This window comes from Heterocephalus glaber, unplaced genomic scaffold (assembly GCF_053883595.1).
Source record: "Heterocephalus glaber isolate CG9 unplaced genomic scaffold, H.glaber_assembly_v1.0 deba00001509, whole genome shotgun sequence".
Classification (NCBI taxonomy): Eukaryota; Metazoa; Chordata; class Mammalia; order Rodentia; family Bathyergidae; genus Heterocephalus; species Heterocephalus glaber.
The window spans coordinates 10,463,578-10,482,900 of record NW_028258325.1 but is presented as its reverse complement, the minus strand read 5'-3'; the positions used below and the strand labels follow the sequence as shown (position 1 = coordinate 10,482,900).

Sequence of the window (19,323 nt, the reverse complement as noted above, 5' to 3'; positions counted from 1 at the left end):
ACAACAAAAAACCACACACACACCCTCATATTTGTAAAATCTGAAAAGTCAAACCAACTGAAAAGATTTGTATTACATGAGCAGAATGAGGAAATTATCTTTAAAAAAAATAGTATCAGTAGGAAACTGAGACAATTCCGTAAGCATTTGTACATAAGGCAAGTGAATCAATTTCCTCTTGCTTCAGTCCAAGAGCATGGCTTGTGGTTTTAAGCAGCTCATTTTATTGTAATCCACACTCCTTTGAAGGCTGCTGAAGCACGATTACAGATAGGCTACAGTCATCAGATTCCCAGCCACTGTCAAATCTGTCTCCACCCAGACCCATGCTTTTTGAGTCCTGGGTTGGTTCATTTTCCTACTGTTTTTCCCCCCTAAGTTTCAGGATTTTTGTGTTTCATGTAGAGGCAGGTAGCCTCAATCCTAAATTTGCGTTTCTTTCCTTAGATAGAGTTTAGCTATGCTTGTGTGGCAGAGCAGTTCATTTCTCATTCCATGTTTGAAAGCATTTAGTAAGGCTGCAGCATGCAAAGAGCTCTATGCCAGGCACAGGCAGTGGGTGGGAAGGAGTGGACAAAACCTTGGATTGCATACTTTGAGCATTATTGTGGGCATTTGCAGATTCAAATGCCTTTTTAGTACACGTGGCATGTAGGGTGACCAGATGTATTTAACGTGGCTATAGGGTAGCTCTGTCACCATTTTACCAAATTAGCTGAGGAAACTTGTGAGGCAGATCATCCTAAGAGAAGAAATTAAATGGATCAATAATAAAGCTCTGGCTGGAGTGAAGGAGGGATCTGGTTATGGTGATATGGCTGTACCTCCGATTTGCCCTGGTTCAGACCCCTGAAATCACATTTGATGCCCCAAGAGCTACAGGTCTCTGAGTAAATACAATCGAGAGCTACTTCACTCAGTACATGGGCTGAAGCAGCCCTCCATTGTGATTCCCTTAATAGTTTGTTACAAAGGGGAAAGCTATTCTTTCCTACCTTAGCATTTAGGCCAGTGGGGACCACCTGAGAATTTAGGGCCCGGAGGAAGAAGGGGCGAGACAGGCGCTCGCTTTCCATCTGGGGTACTGGCCCAGGTCTATGGGAGCAGATGCATGACGGAGCATGGGAAAGACATCCCTGAGGACCAGAAGTCCTTTGTCACAAGTGAGGAGAGGACTTTGCTAAAGCTGGAGGCTGTAAACTTGAAGGTGGTATAGTGGATCATTAAGAGTCATATATTAAGGACACTGGGATCTCATTTGTACCTGTGGGTTGCTGGATCCTGTGGGAATGTAGCTGTACAAAGTTGAGCAAAATGGTAACCTTGCCTTCGAAAACTATTCACTTAAGTGAGAAAAAACACATGTTGAGATCAATGAGAAGAAAATGCAATGTGCTTAACTTTATACCTGAGATATTATACTGGGTGCCTCATTGAGTGACATGTAAGTATCGGGGGCCTATTTGGTAGAAATTGAGACACCTCCAAATGTTTTTAACTAAGAGAGTCATTTTTTGGATCTGTTTTAGATACATTTCTGACTCCTTAATTTGGCAAGAAGGATGAGGATGAGAAGATAAAAGGTGGGCCAGCAGAAGCAGGAACTAAAGTTGGCCCATATTGTTGTGAATAAAGAGGGAATGGATACAGAGATGTTTAAGAGGACTATGCATCTCATGCCGTACTGAAATGATGGAAACGAGAATCTTTGATGACAATCCCAGAGTCTTAGAAGCAGTACCATGTAGGAATTTAAAATTTTAAACAGCCAGATACGATGGTACATGCCTGTAATACTAGTACTGGGGAGGCTAAAGCAGGAGTATCACTGCACGTTCCAGGCCAGCCTGTGCTACAGACTGAGTTCAAGGCCAGCATGAACTGCATGGGGAGACCCTGCCTCAAAAAGTCAATAATAATAAAATATAAAATAAACCTAGACTGCCTAAGTTTGAATCTTGACTTTGGTAATTATTAATGGTATAGCCTTGGACAGAGATGTATAGCTTCACCATTCAGTTTCTTCATCTGTAAAATCATACTTAATAGTAATTATCTTTAATGCAGTCATTCTGAATAGAGAAAGTTTTATGCTAAAACGTCTTTAGAATACTGCCTCACACTCAAATATATTTGCCACCTTTATTCTAGCCAGGGTAACTACATGAACAGCAATAAAAGTCAGTGAGTAGTCAGGTGTCCCAGCTACTCTGGAGGCTGAATCGGGAGGAACAGTGGAGTCCAGGACTTCAAGATCAGCCTGAGCAGCATAGCAAGACCTCGGCGGAGAAAAAAGGACCAAGACAAAACAAACAAAAAACACTAAGGTGAGAAAACAGAAGGCTTGGTAAATGCAGAGGACAAAGGAAATGTTGCATTCAATTCTGGATATAAACTAGTTTCTGGCACATGGCAGTTTGTTGAATAATAACACAAATTAGCAGATTTCTCTTTCTTTTTTGTGAGCACTTAAAAAAAAAATCACATGCCAAGCACCGTTATAAACTCTTTAGTTATATCATCTCTACTCCATTAGCAGCATAGAGAACAGATTTGTAGTGTAACAATATTAGCAAAGCCCTCATTCCCAAGAGGCAAAAAGGTTCTGATTTATTCTGCTGGTAGTCAGAAAGTGGACCAGCTGGAATTTGAACCCAGACAATTTGATTCCAAAGCTGTGTACTGAGCCCCTATAGTGTTTGTAATCATTTGAATCCTCTGTCCTCCAATATTTCAATACTAGAGTCTATTAAGATACTATGCCCAAGCCTGATATGGTAGCCCACACCTGTAATCCTAGCACTTAGGAGGTTGAGGCAGGAGGATCACCCTGAGTTCAAGACCAGCCTGAGCTACATAACAAGTTCAAAGCCAGCCTGAACTACATAGCAAGACGCTGTATTAAAAAAAAAAAAAAAGAAAAGATGTTGCATCCTAAGTCTTAACAGCATTAGATGTTTAATAATAAGGATTCCTATCATTTACTCATTGGGTACTATATGCCTTTACTTTAGTCTTTAGTCTTCATATTTTTACTTCATTATATAGAAACTAAGGATCAGAGATATTAAAAAAATACCATACCCATAAACACATGACTACTAAGCAGCAGAGGTCTGGGATCAGGTCTGTATAGTCCCATAATCTATACTATTGCTAGACAAATCTTCTAAATTTAGCTGTGTTACACATTTGACCCATCATATCTACAGGTTCTGCATCCATAGATTCAAAGAACCATGAATCAAAAGTGTTTGGCACTCCAAGGCTGAAACAGGATTGTAAGTCTGAGGCCAGCCTGGGCAACTTTTGGACTCAATGAGGCTCTCTCTCAAAAAAAAAATTGGGATGTAGCTCAGTGCAAAGGCCTTGTGTTTCATCCCCAGTACTGCAAATAAGTAAATAAATTTAACAAATAAAACTGAAACTATTTTGGGGGAAAAATCATGTCTGTACTCAGCATACACTTTTTTCCTTGTCATTATTCCCTAAAAGACCCAGCACAACAGCTATTTAGATAGCATTTACATTATGTGACATATTATAAGTAATCTAGAGATGATTTAAAACACACAAGAGGATTGTGTAGGTTCTATCCAAATACAATATGATTTTATATGAGGGATTTTGGAGGGGGTGTCCTGGAACCAATCCCCCAAGGGTGCCGAGGGACAAATGTATTTACTGTACCCAGTTGTGTTTTTAAAGGACACCATGGCTCCCCTGAACTCTGCAACCACCTTATGAAGTTTGAAAAAGTTTCAATTATGGAACTGAGGTTAGTAGCTGGAAGAGCGTTTATCAAACGTTTGTTGCATAGGACTCATATATAGAATCCTAGACCTTGCTCCAAATGCTTTGAATTGGATTTCCAAGGATAAGTCTTAGCGATCACTTCTTTAAAAGTATCTGATGTGATTCGATTCAAGTTCTCCAAGGTCCATACTTTGAAGGGTCCTGTAAAGGACTGAGTTAATTCAGCACTGGAAATCTCTGGTGTAAGTTTTACTGCAGATGCATTATCAGTCCCATAGTTTATTAGCCCTTACTTATTACTTCATATCTGCTGCTGTTAATTTTGTAGAGGACAAGCATGTAGCTAAGAACCCCGAAACAGTGTGTACTCTGCCTCTTGCTCTGCTGTCATTGTTTTCCACTTTGTATCCCTTTTCCCCAACGAGGTGCCCAGCAAAGTTAAATGGTCAGACTTGTTTTTAACAGAAAGTAAATGTGTGATAGTTGTGCACGGAGAGAGTGCTGGCTTGAAATCTTACTTCTGCCTCTCTGAACTTTGATTCCTCATCTATAAAATTGGGTCATCAGGACCTACTTCTACTTCACAAAGTTGTGAGATAATGTGGTGCCTAGTATTTAGTTAATCTTTTAATAACTGATGACATTCATCAATGCATAATACACCTTTACCTTTGGAGAGAAAGCTCATACAAGTATTATGATATATATAAAAGAAGAAATATCATTTCTTAGGAATGTTCAGTAGGAGGCTGGCAAGATTAAACATGTATAAACCTGTAGTCCTTTGTGATAATAATTCTCCTTTTAATTCAGCCCATCCTATGGCTAAACCAAATTAGACATTTGGATTTGGTAAATATTTCATAATCATCACTTATTCATTGCTCACCCTGCAAACTAGGCCAGTATGACTGTCTTAGGCATTTTTCTCATTGCTGAGACAAAAATCCTGACACCCAAAGTTAAAGGAAGAAAAATTTATTGTAGCTCAGATTGTAGAGGTTTTAGTCCAAAGTTAGCTGGCTCCAAGACAGGGTGGCATGGCAGAGGGCATCATGGAGGAGAAACAATTCATGGCAGGCAGAAGGCAGTAAAGCTGCGAAGTAGAGGAGAAGCCACAAGCAGTAAGCAACAAGCAATAAGCAGCCCTCTTTCTTTCCCTTGTATTCTATCCAGGCTACCTGCTCTTAGGGTGGCTAACACTCACACCCAAGGTGGGGCACCCTTAATCCTAGCATCACACCATGAATCAATCCTAGCATCAGATCCTTAATCCCAGCATCACACACTCTAGCTCCTGCCACCTTGAAAAAGCCCCATCTATGAGTGCATGAGGTTTTGAGGGGACATCTTGATACAAGCCATAACAATGACCCACTATTTTTCTTTTATGGATTATTCAGGTACCAAAACACTGTTCTGACAAAAGATCTGGTAATAATCATTGTGTGTACTTATGCTTTTTCTGGGAATTACTTTATTAAACCAGAAACTTGTTTGCTGTTCTATTCTTTGTCTACAACAGGAACACCTTTACAAAAAATGTATAACTTACTGCAATGTCAGCTACCTAGAAATATTTATATTACATAAAGATAATGGACCGATACAATTTTAGAATACTCTTGAGGGAAAGGATTTCAATATTTTAGGTTGCAAATTGTGAAGAGAGTCTCACTTGAATTATCCAAATTAAGTTTGTTTTCTTTTTTTCCTTTCTCTTAAATTTAATTTGTCACATATAAGGTTTTTATATACAATCAGTGTGCATTGTAACAGTTTATATTAAAAGTCAATCAAGTTTGTCTAAAATGTTTAATCTTTTTTTTTTTTTTTTTTTTTTTTTGGGTACTGGGGATCAAACTCAGGTCCTTGTGCCTGCAAGGCAGGCAGCGGAACCACTGAGCTAAATCCCCGGCCCTAAGTTTGTCTGAAACGTTAATCTGCCTGCATAGCACATTTGACATTATTGCCCACACGAAAAGGGAAAACAAATGGATTTACAGTAATGTTTGGCTGTTTGGATTCTGAGAGTCACATACCTACCCTTTTAAACCAAATGCATCTGGGAAAAATGTTTCCAGAGCATGCAGTTTAAGCTAGAACCACCCAGCCAAACCATCCCAGGATTTCTGGATCTCATAAACTAAGAAACAGTAAATGTTTCTCCTTTATGCCACTAAGTTTTGGGGTAATTTGTTATATAATGATAGGTCATGACATAAAGAAAACATTGTTTTAGTCCAGCATGTGTAATGTGCCTGTCATCCCAGCACTTGGGGAGCTGAGACAGAATTGAGAATTCAAGACCGGCCTGGGCTTCCTAGGGAGGTGAAAGGCCTCCTGGCTTATATAGTGAAAAAATATATATAAAGAGGAAGAAGGAGAAGGAGGAGGAGGAAAGAAAGAAAACCTAATCTTACTTACACCACTGTCATTTTGTATTTTCCATTGCTTATCAATAAGTCTAACTCTTAAGTCCCTTTTCCAGTTAAATTGTTATAGATTTGACCCAAAGTAACTAGTTTTAAGGTGCTATTCCTAGGGTTCTCACAAATTGAAAACTCCCAGAGACCAAAGAGAACATCTTGTTCAGTCTCATCATTTTACATCTAAAAGTTACAGCTAACGTGCAGTGATTCCAGTGTTAGATTCAGTTCTTTTGTCCAAGTTGATGAGGTCTGGACGGGTTTCTAAGTTCCGGTGTGTGACAGTAAGGAAACAAAGAATTGCAATAAAGGATTGCACGTTAAAAAAAAAAAAAGAATTGCACATGATGGGAAGGAGAAAAGCAATAAAGTTTAACGAAGTTTTATTAGGGGATGGTTTGCTCAGAGTGAGTGAGCTTGCACTGGTTAAATGGAAAATGGCGTTAATGCTAAATGTGTTGGGTTTAAGAATTTAAAATGCTGTACCTGGTGTAGGATGCCTCCCATTGGGTCTTCCAGAGCATGATGGCCAATGTGACCAATAGGATTCTGAGTCATGTCATCTGCATCTATGATGCCTGTCCCCTCCCATAATCCACTCTGTTACAATCAGATGTGTGAGATGCAGTCCATATGTGCCAACATTTATTTATTTATTTATTTATTTATTTATTTATTTATTTATGGCACTGGGGATCAAACTCAGGACCTCAAGCTTGCCAGGCAGGCGCTGTGCTGCTGAGCTACATCCCTGGCAAATGCATGAAACTTTAATGAGCCCTATGTGAAGAAAAATTACTATGGGTAATTATTATAGGTATGATAGCTAATTGTCGTGTCAATTTGAATAAGAAACACCCAGCTGACTGGCTTGGCAGAGTCCTGGGTGTGACTGAATGAAGGACTGACTGAAGAGGAAAGACCCACCCTGGGGGTGGGTGGCACCAGCGAATAGGCTTGTAGCCTGAATGGAATAAAAAGGGAAAGAAGGAAGTCTTGCTTCTTCATCTTTGGAGGAGCTCCAATCTTTGCCATTGCTTTTGGATGTCTGTCTCTACTAGCCTTCTCACGCAGACTCCTCAGCCTCTGAACATCGACCCTTCAGCTTCCTGATACAGACTGCAACAGGACTGGGCAGTGAGCTTCAGGTCTTTCACCTTTGACTGGATTCTTTGGCTCTCCAGTGTGCAGACCGCCCTTTTGCATTCTTCCACACAGGACTCTACAGGCGGCTATTGTAAGCATATCTAATAAATAAATAAAGTACATCAAATCTGTTACGCTAGTGAACTCTAACTGATACAATAGGTCAGGCTTGAGGAGCTGGCACTCACAGATCTTGTTTTTCCACTTTGAAATCTCTCTAGGTGGGCTCAGGGGTCTTTGTCTTCTCTGATCTCTCCCTGAAAGGTCAAGGAGCCCTGGGGCATTGGCTGGGTTCAGGTGAGTGGAGGAAAGTGGTCCTGTACCCCTAAATGTACTTTCTACACCAGTTCCATACATTTCATTTTCAAGACAACCTGTGAGGCAGGGACTTACTATCCCATTTCACACACAGCAAAACAGCGTTGACTTTTTGCTTTACTGTCTCTTTATTGCTAAAGAATCCTTTCAAACCAATTCAAGGGCTGGGGTGTAGAGCAGTGATAGAGCACATGCTTAGCATGTGTGAAGCATTGGATTTTGTCTTCAGCACCCACTGCCCCTAAAAGTCAGTCAAAAGCAAATATCAAAGTTTTGTTACAATCTTACACCCAAAGGAAAAGATCCATAGCAATCCAAAGAGGCACCTTTGTGGAAGAGACATTTTTGGACAAGTGAATGGAACTAATCATAGTTATACTTACGTTTACACAAAGAAAATGATCACTGGTGAAAGGTCACCTAACTCCTTCCTGACTCATGTGGGCAGTGGATGACTTATTTCCCAGAATAGGTAAGTACTTGCTATCCTGGCAGAGTCCTTTTTGCAAATGTTGTCAGTCAGTTAATGTACTAATTATTTTGCACCACTTATCACTCAAGAGCACTCCAGACCAAGTATGTACAGTATTTGTGGAAACTAAATGGGCAAATAATCTTCCTATGGCCTTGTGGATAGGCAGGTAGGTAGTTGGAGAGGAGGGATTAGAACTCAGGATAATATTTTATGTATTAACCTAGCTATTAAAAAAGTTATTAATCAGTGAATAGGAACACTACTTTTTCTGCCTACACAACTCCCAGGATTTAAAAATTTTCAGAGTTGCTTTTGTAACTAGGAATATTTTTTGCACTCTTGTTTTGAGGTTTTTTTTTTCTTTTTTTCATCAGAGCTAAGTAGGAAGGAACAGAACTATTTCCTGAAACACATTTTCCCCTTTCTCTTTGGACAAAGATTAAGCAATTGTCTGACAAATTTCTCCATTGCAATAAATGTAAATCTGCCAATTTACAGGAAGGTTATCAGTCTTTTGGATTCCAGAAACTCCTGATACTTTTCCTTAGGACATGGTACAGACATCCCAGTTGAACTGCACTTTCCCTCGGGCCATACACGCTGTGCCCTGCAAGTTAATCTATAATGGGGCCTTTGACTGGAAGTCATGGAGTTGCTGTGGACTTGGCATTATTTACTAGAGAACAAGGTAGATATAGGCTGGGGTGTAGCTATATGGTTGAGTGCTTGGTTAGCATTTGAAAAGCCCTGGTTTCCACTACTGCAAAACAAGCAAACAAACACACACAGGTATGTTTAGGAAACCGAAGGCTCTTATCTCCTTGAACTTTTGAAAAGAAACATAGACCATTATACACATTATAGCTCTATGTTTGTAATGACCAATCTATGGTGTGTTCTGTTTATTTATTTGTTTGCTTATTTGTGAGTTTTTTCATTTATGTATTTTTTTTTAATCTTGAGATAGGGTCTTGCTATGTAGTTCAGACTGACCTTGAACTCACTATATAGCCTAGGCTGGCCTGGAACTCTCCCTGATCCTTCTTTCTCAGCCTGAGATTACAGTGGCACTATCCATGAGTAAACTATGGTTTTATCATTATCTAAACTACTTCTCATCAAAAGATAATTTAGGGAATGGAAGGTATTCCATATTTGGACATTTACTGACTTTATGGTGTGTGTTACATTCTTTTCAGGGTAGGAACTGAAAATTTGAGTGCCCATATGAGGCCAAGAATTCCTACTTAAGGGGTCAAAACAAGCACCTTTTAAAGGGAGGAAACAATTTTTGAAAGTAAGGACTTTAAATATAGCATGTTGGGGTTAATTTTTTTAAAAGAACTGTATGTATATTACTGAAAAATGAGAATTTCTGGTTTGCAAAGTTCTTTCAGTTAGGGATTTAGCTCAGTGGTGCCGCCGCCTGCCTGGCAAGCGCAAGGTCCTGAGTTCGATCCCTGGTACCAAAAAAAAATTAATAAAGTTCTTTAAAACTTCCATCTATTCTTGTAGTAAAAAATATTTTATATGTACTTGTTCTGGGTCCATGGATAAAGACAGATAAGCACATTACCATGTAATGTTAAGTACTTAGAATTGCTACGAAGCAATAAGTCACTTATTTAGTAGACTATTCTTTTATTTGTCATTAAAATATTATGTAGTAAAAGCTGCAGTCATCGCAGAAAGAAGAATCAACCAGAAGGAAACACTTGACAGATCCCTGCAGCTCATTCAGGAGTGAGTAATATGAAACTTTTAATCTCCTTAAAAGCTATGATATTTTCAAGAACAATAATTTGGATTTATTCAACTTCATATCCTGCTGTCCAATTAATGCGGAATGAATGAAAATAAAGTCTCTGGAATCCCAGGTCCATGGGACCTCTACTCACTCTGATTACCGTGGCAGTATTCCATGTTTACTGGCTTGCTCTTCCACCAGGACAGAGAACGGCAATCTCACAAAGCCTGTGACTCCAGCTCAGAGGTTAATAGCACATATTATGCATTTAAGCTGTTGATATGAACTAAGCACACGACATTGTCCCTTGAGCATAAGGTGAAGTACATGTTAGGAGTTAAGAAAGGCATGGATTTAAATCCCTGGTTTTCCCCTCACTAGTTCTATGACCTTCAACACGTCTGTGTATCTCTCTAAACATCATTTTTCTTTTCTGTTGAGTGGGAAAAATAGTAGAAGATTCCTCACATTATGAGGCTTACACACTGTAATTTGTGGAAAGCATTTATAATGCCTGGCAAATGGTAAAGCTTCAATATATTTTAATCATTGTTACTTCTCTATTTCCACCTATATCTTCTTTTCTTATTCCTTCCTTCATTCTGCTTTTCCTTGTCTTTTTGTCTGGTCTTAACTGTCCCTTTTTCTTTTAAACCCTTTCCTCTTCTTGGCTTATAGCTTTGTATGTGTCTAACCAATCCTTTTCTCATGTGCTTCATATTGACCACCTCTAGGGAAGACAGCACATTGTGGAGCACTTGTGTTCCAATCTGATGTCCTATCCTGTAAGACAGAAGCATGCTGCATCAGTCAGGTTTCTGTTACTGTAAAAAAAAAAAATACCTGAGTCATAAAATAGGTTTATTTAGGCTCAAACTTTTGGAGGTGTCGGTCTATGATTGTTATACCCAGTGCTTTGGGGCCTGTCGTAAGGGACCACACCATGGCGTCAGAAAGTGGCAAAACTGGCCCGGGGATTTAGCTCAGTGGTTCCACCACCTGCCTCACAAGTGCAAGGACCCGAGTTCAATCCCTGGTACGCCCCCCACCCCCCAAATAAAAGTGGTAAAACCACTTACCTCATGGCTGGGACAGGAAAAGAAAGAGGGAGGGCTGTGTCTCAATACTCCTTTCTTGGGCCAATGGTTGGAAGAGCTCCCACAAGGCTCTTCCGCGGTTCCAAGGTTCCAGCACCTTCCAATTACAGCGCCACAGGCTAGTGAGTTAGGACACTAAGACTGGGGCAAACCAGACAACTAACTGAATGTACCAAAGGTCATAAAACCCATGACTAACAGGTTGAGCAAGTGGTTTTCTAAAAAGAGCAGGCATGAACTATGGGAAAACAAAGTTCTGTTGTTTAAGCAACCTAGTACACTATGACAGGCATAATAAACTAATACACATGGCAACTCATCCATAATTTTATAGGTAAAACCAATTTGGGAATAGTGTTCACTGTAATTAAATCAGAGTCAGATGCAGTATGCACTCTGGAAATCTACCTACTTTGGAGGACAGCCATAGTTTAATGATAGCTTGGTCAACTTAATGTGACTGTCTCAAAACAAAAATTTTAAAAGCTGGGGATGTAGTTCAATGGTAGAGTGCTTGTTTAGCATGCATGAGGCCCTGGATTCAATCCCCAGGACCACAAAAATAAAGAAGAAAGGATGGAGGCAAGGAAGAAAGGAAAAAAGAAAGGATTTGAAGTAACTGCAGACAAGTATATGTATGTATTACATTAACCGAGGTCCATTTGCATATAAAGTAGGCGAAAGGAAAATGAAAACATAGTGTAGCATTTGACATTACATTTCAACTCATTGGCTCTGTTTTCTTTTAATAATAACATTATTCCTACTTTATATTTTATCTCTAAATCCATAGTTCCTGGTAACAGTTGTTGATTAGCTATTTTGACTGAGTGATATTGACCATCAACTCTGGTACTGAGTTAGGACTGATGGCAACTGTTTTATAATCTTAGCATTCCCTCATTGCTTATTTTCACAACTAACCCTTTACTGGGGAAAGTGCTGTGCTACATAGTCAGAGTAAAAAGCCTTCGAATCAACCTTTCTTGACTAGTAATCTTTTTTTCAGGGCCTTCACAACTAGGGTTAGAAAAGTCTACAGAAAAGGCCTAGTGTCACTGTATTTCTTGGTTGCCAGGGAATGACATTTTTCTTCCCCCTGTAGCATGCAGTTTTTGGAGGGAATAAGAGTGGGGAAGAGTACCTGGGCCTGGTGGTGTATGCTTGTAATTCTAGCAGTTTGGGAGGCCAAGGCAGGAGGATTAGAAGTTCAAGCCCAGCCTGGACAATTTAGCAAGTTACAAGAACCTACCTAATTAAAAAAAGAAAAGGGGGGAATTCTACTAATCCAGAAGGCATTGCTTTGTTGCCCCACCCCACCCCTTCTTACTGGGGATTGAACCCAGGGCCCTTGCATGAGCTATACCCCAAGTTCTTTATTTTATTTTTTTGGATTTTTGAGACAGGGTCTCACTAAATAGTTAAGACTGGTCTTGAACTCACTATATACCCCTGGCTGGCCTTGAACTTGTAGCGATCTTCTGCCTCAGCCTCCCAAGTGCTGAGATCACAGGCCTGTGCTACCACGCCCAGCCTCAGTTTTAATTTTTTAAAGCTTTTTTTAATTTTGAGAAGAGATCTTGCCAGGTTGCTAGTTGCCCAGGCGGGGCTAGAACTTGCCATATTCCTGCCTCAGCCCCTAGAGTGCTGGGCCTATAGGTGTGTGCCACCATGTGGGTTTTAAGTGCTCTGTTGCATGCCTTACCCAGGCACCTGATGGCAGCCAGTGGCTAGATGATGTGTGAGGATTTGCCTGCTGTCCTGCTTGAAGAAATCATTTATAGCTGGCTAAACTAACAACCCGCGCCTCAGTGACAATTCCTGTCTGGTACAGTTGCAGGAACCTATGATAATGACACTGCACTGATCAATGCCTCCTCTCTCCAGCTAAAGTTCAATATAAATGAATCATTTATTCTGTAGGTCAGGTGATGAATTGCTAAATTACCCAGCATATTGAGCCTATAGTAACAGTTTCTTTAGCAAATAAAAATGATCTGCAGGCTTTATTTTTTTTTAATACTTTAATTTTTTCATTTTGTCTTCTTAAATTCTGTGAAACACCCAGAGTCCAAAGTCGGTGTTATTACTCTTCAACTGACTGCACAGCTTCAAATCTGAGTTACAGCAAAACTGTGTGTGGATGGACATTTTGGTTGTCAATTTTTAATGTGCCTGGTTATAGGGTTAAGTGGACAACACAGAGAAAAATAGATGAATGGGAAACGCTGCATGGTATATTTAGTTAGTTAAAACTAGAAGTTAAAAGAAGGCCACCAACTTCCCTTATTCCTTCTTTACTCAGCATTTATTGAGTACTAATGGCATTGTAGAGATTGTTCTAAGCACTGAGAATAAAATAAAGTACATGTTCTCATGGCGTTCATTTCTCTATATAACTGGCTCATCCGAGGGTTGATTCTACACTCCAAGATAGCTGGAGTGAAAGATCAGAATGAAGTAAAGAAACAGAGAGGGATGTTAAAAAGTATAGAGGCAAAGCTCTAGGCAAAAGAGCAGAGAAAAAGCTGAGCAAAAACAAAACAAAAAGCACAGGCACAAGGAGAGGGAAAAACAAAGTGAGAGAGTAACAGAAGGAGATGAGTCTGGCAAGGACTTTGTATCACTGTTCCTTAAGCTTAATCTTTATAAAAATCCCATCAAGTAGGTATTATCGTCATCCCCGTTTTTTTTGTTTTTCTGAGACAGGGTCTTGCTCTGTAGTCCAGGCTGGCCTTCAACTCACCATGTAGACCAAGCTGGCCTTGATCTCTCAGCTATCCTCCTGCCTCAGCCTTTCCAGTGCTGGGGTTACAGACATGAACCACCACATCTGGCTCTTACCTCATTTTACGTAAGCGGAACATGAGGCACAGAAGAAAGTCATGTAGTAGGTTGTCCAAGGTCCTACTCTTAGCATTTGGCAAAACCAGGTATTTAACGTTTATTTATAGAGTCTGTGTTTTTAACCACTGCTCACACTGCTTGTCAATAAAAAAAAAGAAAAAAGGCACAAGATTAGAGCTCCGCATGCAGATAAGCTCCAGAGCAAGGTTCTCACCTCCTTCTACTCCATCACGTTCAATGGGGATTTTTTTCCATCATGTTCAATGTTTACTGAGTCCCTATGTTGTCATGAATTTGGAATGGATACTAGAGATGGTCATATCATATCTGATTCTTGCCTTGCTGTAGTACATGGCCATTAAGCAAGTAACACGGGCTCCCCAGTTCCTCAGCCTCCCTGTCTCCCATTTCTTCATCTGTCCAGCCATGGAGAGCTGATCATGGTGACCTGGTTTCCTGGCGGGCTGGGGCCAGGCCAGGTGACTGTGGAAGACAGCCTGACCTTTCGGAAGTGACCTCATTCTTAAGTCTCTCGGCTTAAAAAGGAGCGGTTTGTTCCAACGATCTTTCTGCACCAACCCTCCCCAGGACCCTGGATCCCCGGGACGCCTCTCGCCCTCCCTGGGGCCTCATGGACTCCTGGGCCCTTGACTGGTAGGCGGAAGGTGCCCCGGCCGACCCACAGGCACGCACAGCTAGGCCACGGGCCTGGAACGCGGCAACTGCGCAGGCCTCCCGGGGATCTAGGCCGGGTGGGGACGACGGCCACATGCAGTCCTGACACGTCACCCGCCCCACACAGAGAGCGTGTTTTTATGCAGTGAAACAACCGAGAGCAGCTGTGGCGTCTTCCTGCGAGACCCGAAAAAGACCGGGTCGAGCGCGGAGGTGGCGGGAGGCGAGAGGCGGGTTCCGCGAGGCTCCGCGCGTCTCGGGCCACGTGATGCGAGGACCGCATGGCGGCGGCCCGCGCGCCCCCGCGTCTCGGCCGCCAGGGCAGCCCGGGCGCGCGCGCCGACGGGGCGGGCGCATGCGCAGGGGGGCGCGCCGCCTCTGCCCCGCGGCGAGGGTGTCTATGGAGAGGCGGCGGCCGAGGCTGCTGAAGAAGCGGGGGCTGAGGCCGTGGCGATGGCGCCCTTCCCTGACGAAGTGGACGTCTTCACGGCGCCGCACTGGCGGATGAAGCAGCTGGTGGGGCTCTACTGCGACAAGGTATCGGAGAGGGCGCGCGGCCGGCGGGGGACACGGGCGGGCGGTCCCCGAGGCCCGGCCTGCGCCGCGCAGCGCCTCCCGCCTCCCGCCTCCCGCGCAGCTGTCAGCCCCGTGCCCCCTGCCCGGCCCGGCCCGGCCCTCGGGACCGGCCCGGCCTGGGGCCTGCGGGCTGCGCTGTCCCCGCGGGCAGGGCCCCGCCCTCGGGGACCCGCTGGTCCAGGCCACGTCGCAGGCCGCTGGGGCCCCCAACCCCGGCCCGTTTCGGGGCTCGCGGCGTCTGTTTGCGGACGCGCAGCCGAGCAGCGCGCTTCCTGCCTCCGCGCGCGGCTGCCCCTGGTGATTCGCCTCCTCGCCTTCCCCGGGTTGACTGGCGAGAAAAACCAGCCTTAGAAACTGACTTTCGCTCTTTACGCATGGGTTTTTAAATTTTTTTTGCAACTTTTATTGCCCCTCCCACGCCCCCTGCGTATTTATTTACTCGATGTAAATTTTGCTGTTAGACAGCTGTTCTTCGTTGGAGGTCTTTACCTGGGCCGCAGTGGAAGGGACCTGGGGAAAAGTTCGTTTGACGGTGGGAACCCGGCGTGGCCGGCCACTTAACTGGGCGCAGCGTGAGCCCAAGGAGCACTTTGGTGGAGAGGCTCAGGGTGCCAAGACGACATTAAAATCCCCTACATTTGCCAGTTTACTCTAGGGAAAGTCTCAGGAATATCCTTAAAATTCCAGGCAGTCCTGTGTCTTGTGGAAAGGAAGGTAATATACTAAAACGACTAAGCATAGAAATAAAGTTTTTACTTTTACAAATTATATAGTGTTAACTTTCGACAGCCCCCAGGGGAGGCGGTTAGGGGCTGCCCCGGTTCGGTGCTAGGCCACCCTCAAGACTAGCAATTTAAGGCGGTAAGTTTGAGTTTCAGATCTTAGCAGGGCTGCTCCACAACCATCTTCTCCCTCCCTCCCATTTTGGAAAGTAAAAAAAAACCCCATAAAACCCTGATTCAAATGTCATTTTAAACCTTAGGACTGTTCTAGGATAGTGGTTCTCAACTTGTTTGCTGTTCAAAATTCTGGTGCCCAAACCTCTGGGCTCCAAGACAGACATCCATTTTAATTTAAATCTCCCAGTTAGTGCAGGGCTCAGCCACTGGGGAGAACCACTTACCCAGGAAAAGTTTAGGGAATGGGTAAGCCAACGAGCAAAAGTGTTTAACTTTTGAATTTTTCAACGATCTATGCTGTCGTGTCTTTATCCTCTTTTCTTCTGAAGTGTGTTTGAACAGTGTCCTTTAATTGGAAGAAAGAAAAAATTGGGGGAGCTTTTTCACTTCCTCAGAAATAAAAAATCAGTAAGATTAAATCCCAGCATTCAGGAGGCTGAGATGGGAGGAATCAGGAGTTCCAGGTTAGCCTGGCCTACATAGTGAATTGAAGGCCAGCCTGTACTACATAGTGCCTGTCTCAAAAATAAAAAACCAAAAAAAGTTAGTGAGGACTAATGAATCCTAGGTTTTCTATTTTGTATTGAGGAGAGGTGTTCTGGAGATCACCTGATATTATATGGCACATTTTGTGCACATTTTCCTAAATTTTCTTCATCTTTCCAACTGATTATGAGCCCCCAGAATAATCAGAATTTTATTTAGTTGCTTACTAGGCCTGTCAGACTTACTGTGAAATTTTGAAGAAGTGTCTCATTTTTTGTGGTGATTGAGAACTTTTGAGCAAATTTTGAATATGCAGTTGACTTTTTAAAGAGTGAAGATTCTTTTCAGTAGTTCAGTTTCCCTGTTTCATAGTTTAATAAAGTATTTTCAATTTGACATATCATACGTCAAATTATTACTAATTTATTCTTGGTATAGCACAAAAAATTATCACTAATTTTGAATTAACTACATATAGTTAATGAGGTTATTGTATTTGCTCATTGAGATTAAAAGTCCAGTGTTCTGAACCTTGACGAAGGTGATTTAGCCACCAGGAACCTGCACAGGAATTTTACATCATCATTTCTTCTTGATCCTAGCAGCCAGTGGATATCTCTCTTGGGTTACCCTGTGTGCGCAAGACTAGAAATATAGGTATTTTGTGATGGCTGAATGAATGGTCTTAAGGGTTCGTTTTTTTTGTCATCTGAAGTTTTACTGTCACTCATTTGGTTCTCTGGATCAAGGATGCAGTCCAAACAACCTTCAGTAAAACTAAAAATGAGAACTAGTTTTTATGTTCAAACTAAAAAAGTACCAAATGTGTTACTATATTCTGTATTTTGACTCTTAATGCCCCTGTAACTATAAAGAAGTTGGTTTTATTTCTAGTATTGCACTTAAGTGCATTGCACTTTTAAAGTACAGTATATTTTAGAAGCATCCATTTGTTTACTAGAATTAAATTATTTCTCTGCTTAATTTATTTTGAAGTAGTTGTAGGTCATGTTAAATATTGATGCAAATACTTAATACTTTGTTCATAAATTTTCTCTTAATTTTTTTTTGGGGGGTCGTTTTGAGAGAGTCTCGCCATGTAGTTCAGACTAGCTCTGAATTTACTGTGTAGCCCAGGCTGGCCTCAAATTGAGAGCTATCCTCCTGCCTCAGCCTCCTGAGAGCTGGGATTACAGGTCTGTGCCACCATGTCTGGCTCCCTTACTTTTATGAAAGATCTTATGGAAAGATTTTTCACGTTTGTTATCTAGACAACAGTTTCAGGGTAGGTAAAGGTGGGGAATATTTCTGTTTTATAGTTGGGGATTTATAGGCCTAGTTTAGATAGGCCTTGTTAATGTAAGCAGTTACTGATTCAAATAGAGACCCAAGGCAGCATTAGGACTGTTCAATTTTCTTAGTGGGAAACCATAATAGTTTCTGATTTTTGGTTTGTTTGTTGGCTAACAGTCTGCTAATCTTTTTTTGCTAACTCACTGATTACAAATTTAGATGATTTTAATAAAAATTTGCACAGGATGATCTTTTCCCCATTTTCTTCCAGTTCTTCAGTTTTTCCTCTGATCCCGAAAATGTAACTCCATTGACTCTTGTCAGTTGAGTATGCAGCTTGTATTTGTCAATATCCCTTGTAGCTTGGCGTGGCAATGTAAGATGTAGTTACAGTGCTTAAGGGGTTCACAATTTAATATGTGATAACGTCTATGCTAGGATGGAAATCCAATAGGCTGTATTGGGAAGGAAGGGAAGAATGTGTTCAGCTCTGTATTCACCTGTGAGGAGAGGTCTCTGAACTGATCTCTGAGAACAAAGTGGGTGAGAGTTGTAAGGCTGTGAGGAGTCCCAGACTTACACCTAAATCAGTTATAACAAATTCAAGTGGTGGAGGCCTTCATATGTGCCCAAATTTTTCAGTTGAGGATATTAAAAGTGCCTTCTACTTTATCAGTTTATTTAAACAGGATGTTTAGTGACCAGAACTCTTAAGAAGGACGTAAGCTGCTCAGAATAATTTAACTAGGTTATTTGTTTAATAGGAAGAATATAGTTTTATAGTCAGTCTTCCCTTTTTTTTCATTTTTCTGTATACCTGTAAAAACATAACTGACTGCACTTGGGAAGTTTTAATGCAGAGGATATTATATTGAAACCTGGGAGAGGACGGAAAGGGAATTTAATGAGTTCTTGCTACATGCTGACGTTATTTTCTCTAATCCTCACAAGAGCCCTATAAGGCAAGTGTTAGCCCTCATTTAAAAATGAGGAAACAGTCTTAGTGGTTAGACAACTTATTCAAGTAGTAATTAGTAGAGCCTGAATTTTAATCTTGGGATTTTTTTCCCTTTCCAAAGCCCATGTTTTTACGTTACCTCATTGATTCTGCTGCTTGTTACTAACTTCATGATTTTATGCAGAACAGTTCATCTGTGGGGTCACTGTTTTTGAGTTTCTTCAGTGAATGTAAATCTCCTTTGATTAAATGAAAGAATTGTCTGGCTGAGTAGACAGAAAGTAAAAGTTATTTGTGTGGTAATGGTTGAGTTTTTGTTATGTATTTCCATATGCTTTTTGGGCAGTAGAGGGATTGGATTGAACCAAGGGCCTTCCTCATGCTAAGAGCTGTACCACTGCCCTTTATGTTTTCTTTTTCTTTTTTCTTTTGATTTACAGCCGTCCTGCTTCAGCCTCACAAGTAGCTGAGACCACAGGCCTATGGGACCTCTCCTGCCTCCTATCTTTTTTTGTTTTTCTTTTTTGTAGCACAGTACTGGGAATTGCAAGCAGGCTGGCTTTAAGTGATACAGCCCCTTTGGGAATCATTTTGAAGCCAGATTTTTATATTTTAGGTTGT

The 19,323-nt window shown here is 41.6% G+C and overlaps 1 protein-coding gene and 1 long non-coding RNA gene across 2 annotated transcripts in view; one reads left to right on the top strand and one right to left on the bottom strand.

Annotated features, from left to right (window-relative positions):
- Positions 1-6,551: 6,551 nt before the first annotated feature.
- LOC147825062 (uncharacterized) lies at positions 6,552-11,105 on the bottom strand. Its single transcript, XR_015441281.1, has 2 exons — positions 10,951-11,105; positions 6,552-7,432 (listed from the first exon to the last, which is right to left on the bottom strand). It is a non-coding gene; the product is annotated as an uncharacterized LOC147825062 (long non-coding RNA).
- A 3,734-nt stretch (positions 11,106-14,839) lies between these two features.
- The window catches only part of Fbxl5 (F-box and leucine rich repeat protein 5), a 47,920-nt gene continuing 43,436 nt past the window's right edge, over positions 14,840-19,323 (top strand). The window contains exon 1 of the mRNA XM_004847258.3: positions 14,840-15,027. Within this exon, the coding sequence (XP_004847315.1) occupies positions 14,944-15,027 (84 nt within the window). The 5' untranslated portion in view covers positions 14,840-14,943. The remainder of the gene's footprint in view (positions 15,028-19,323) is intronic.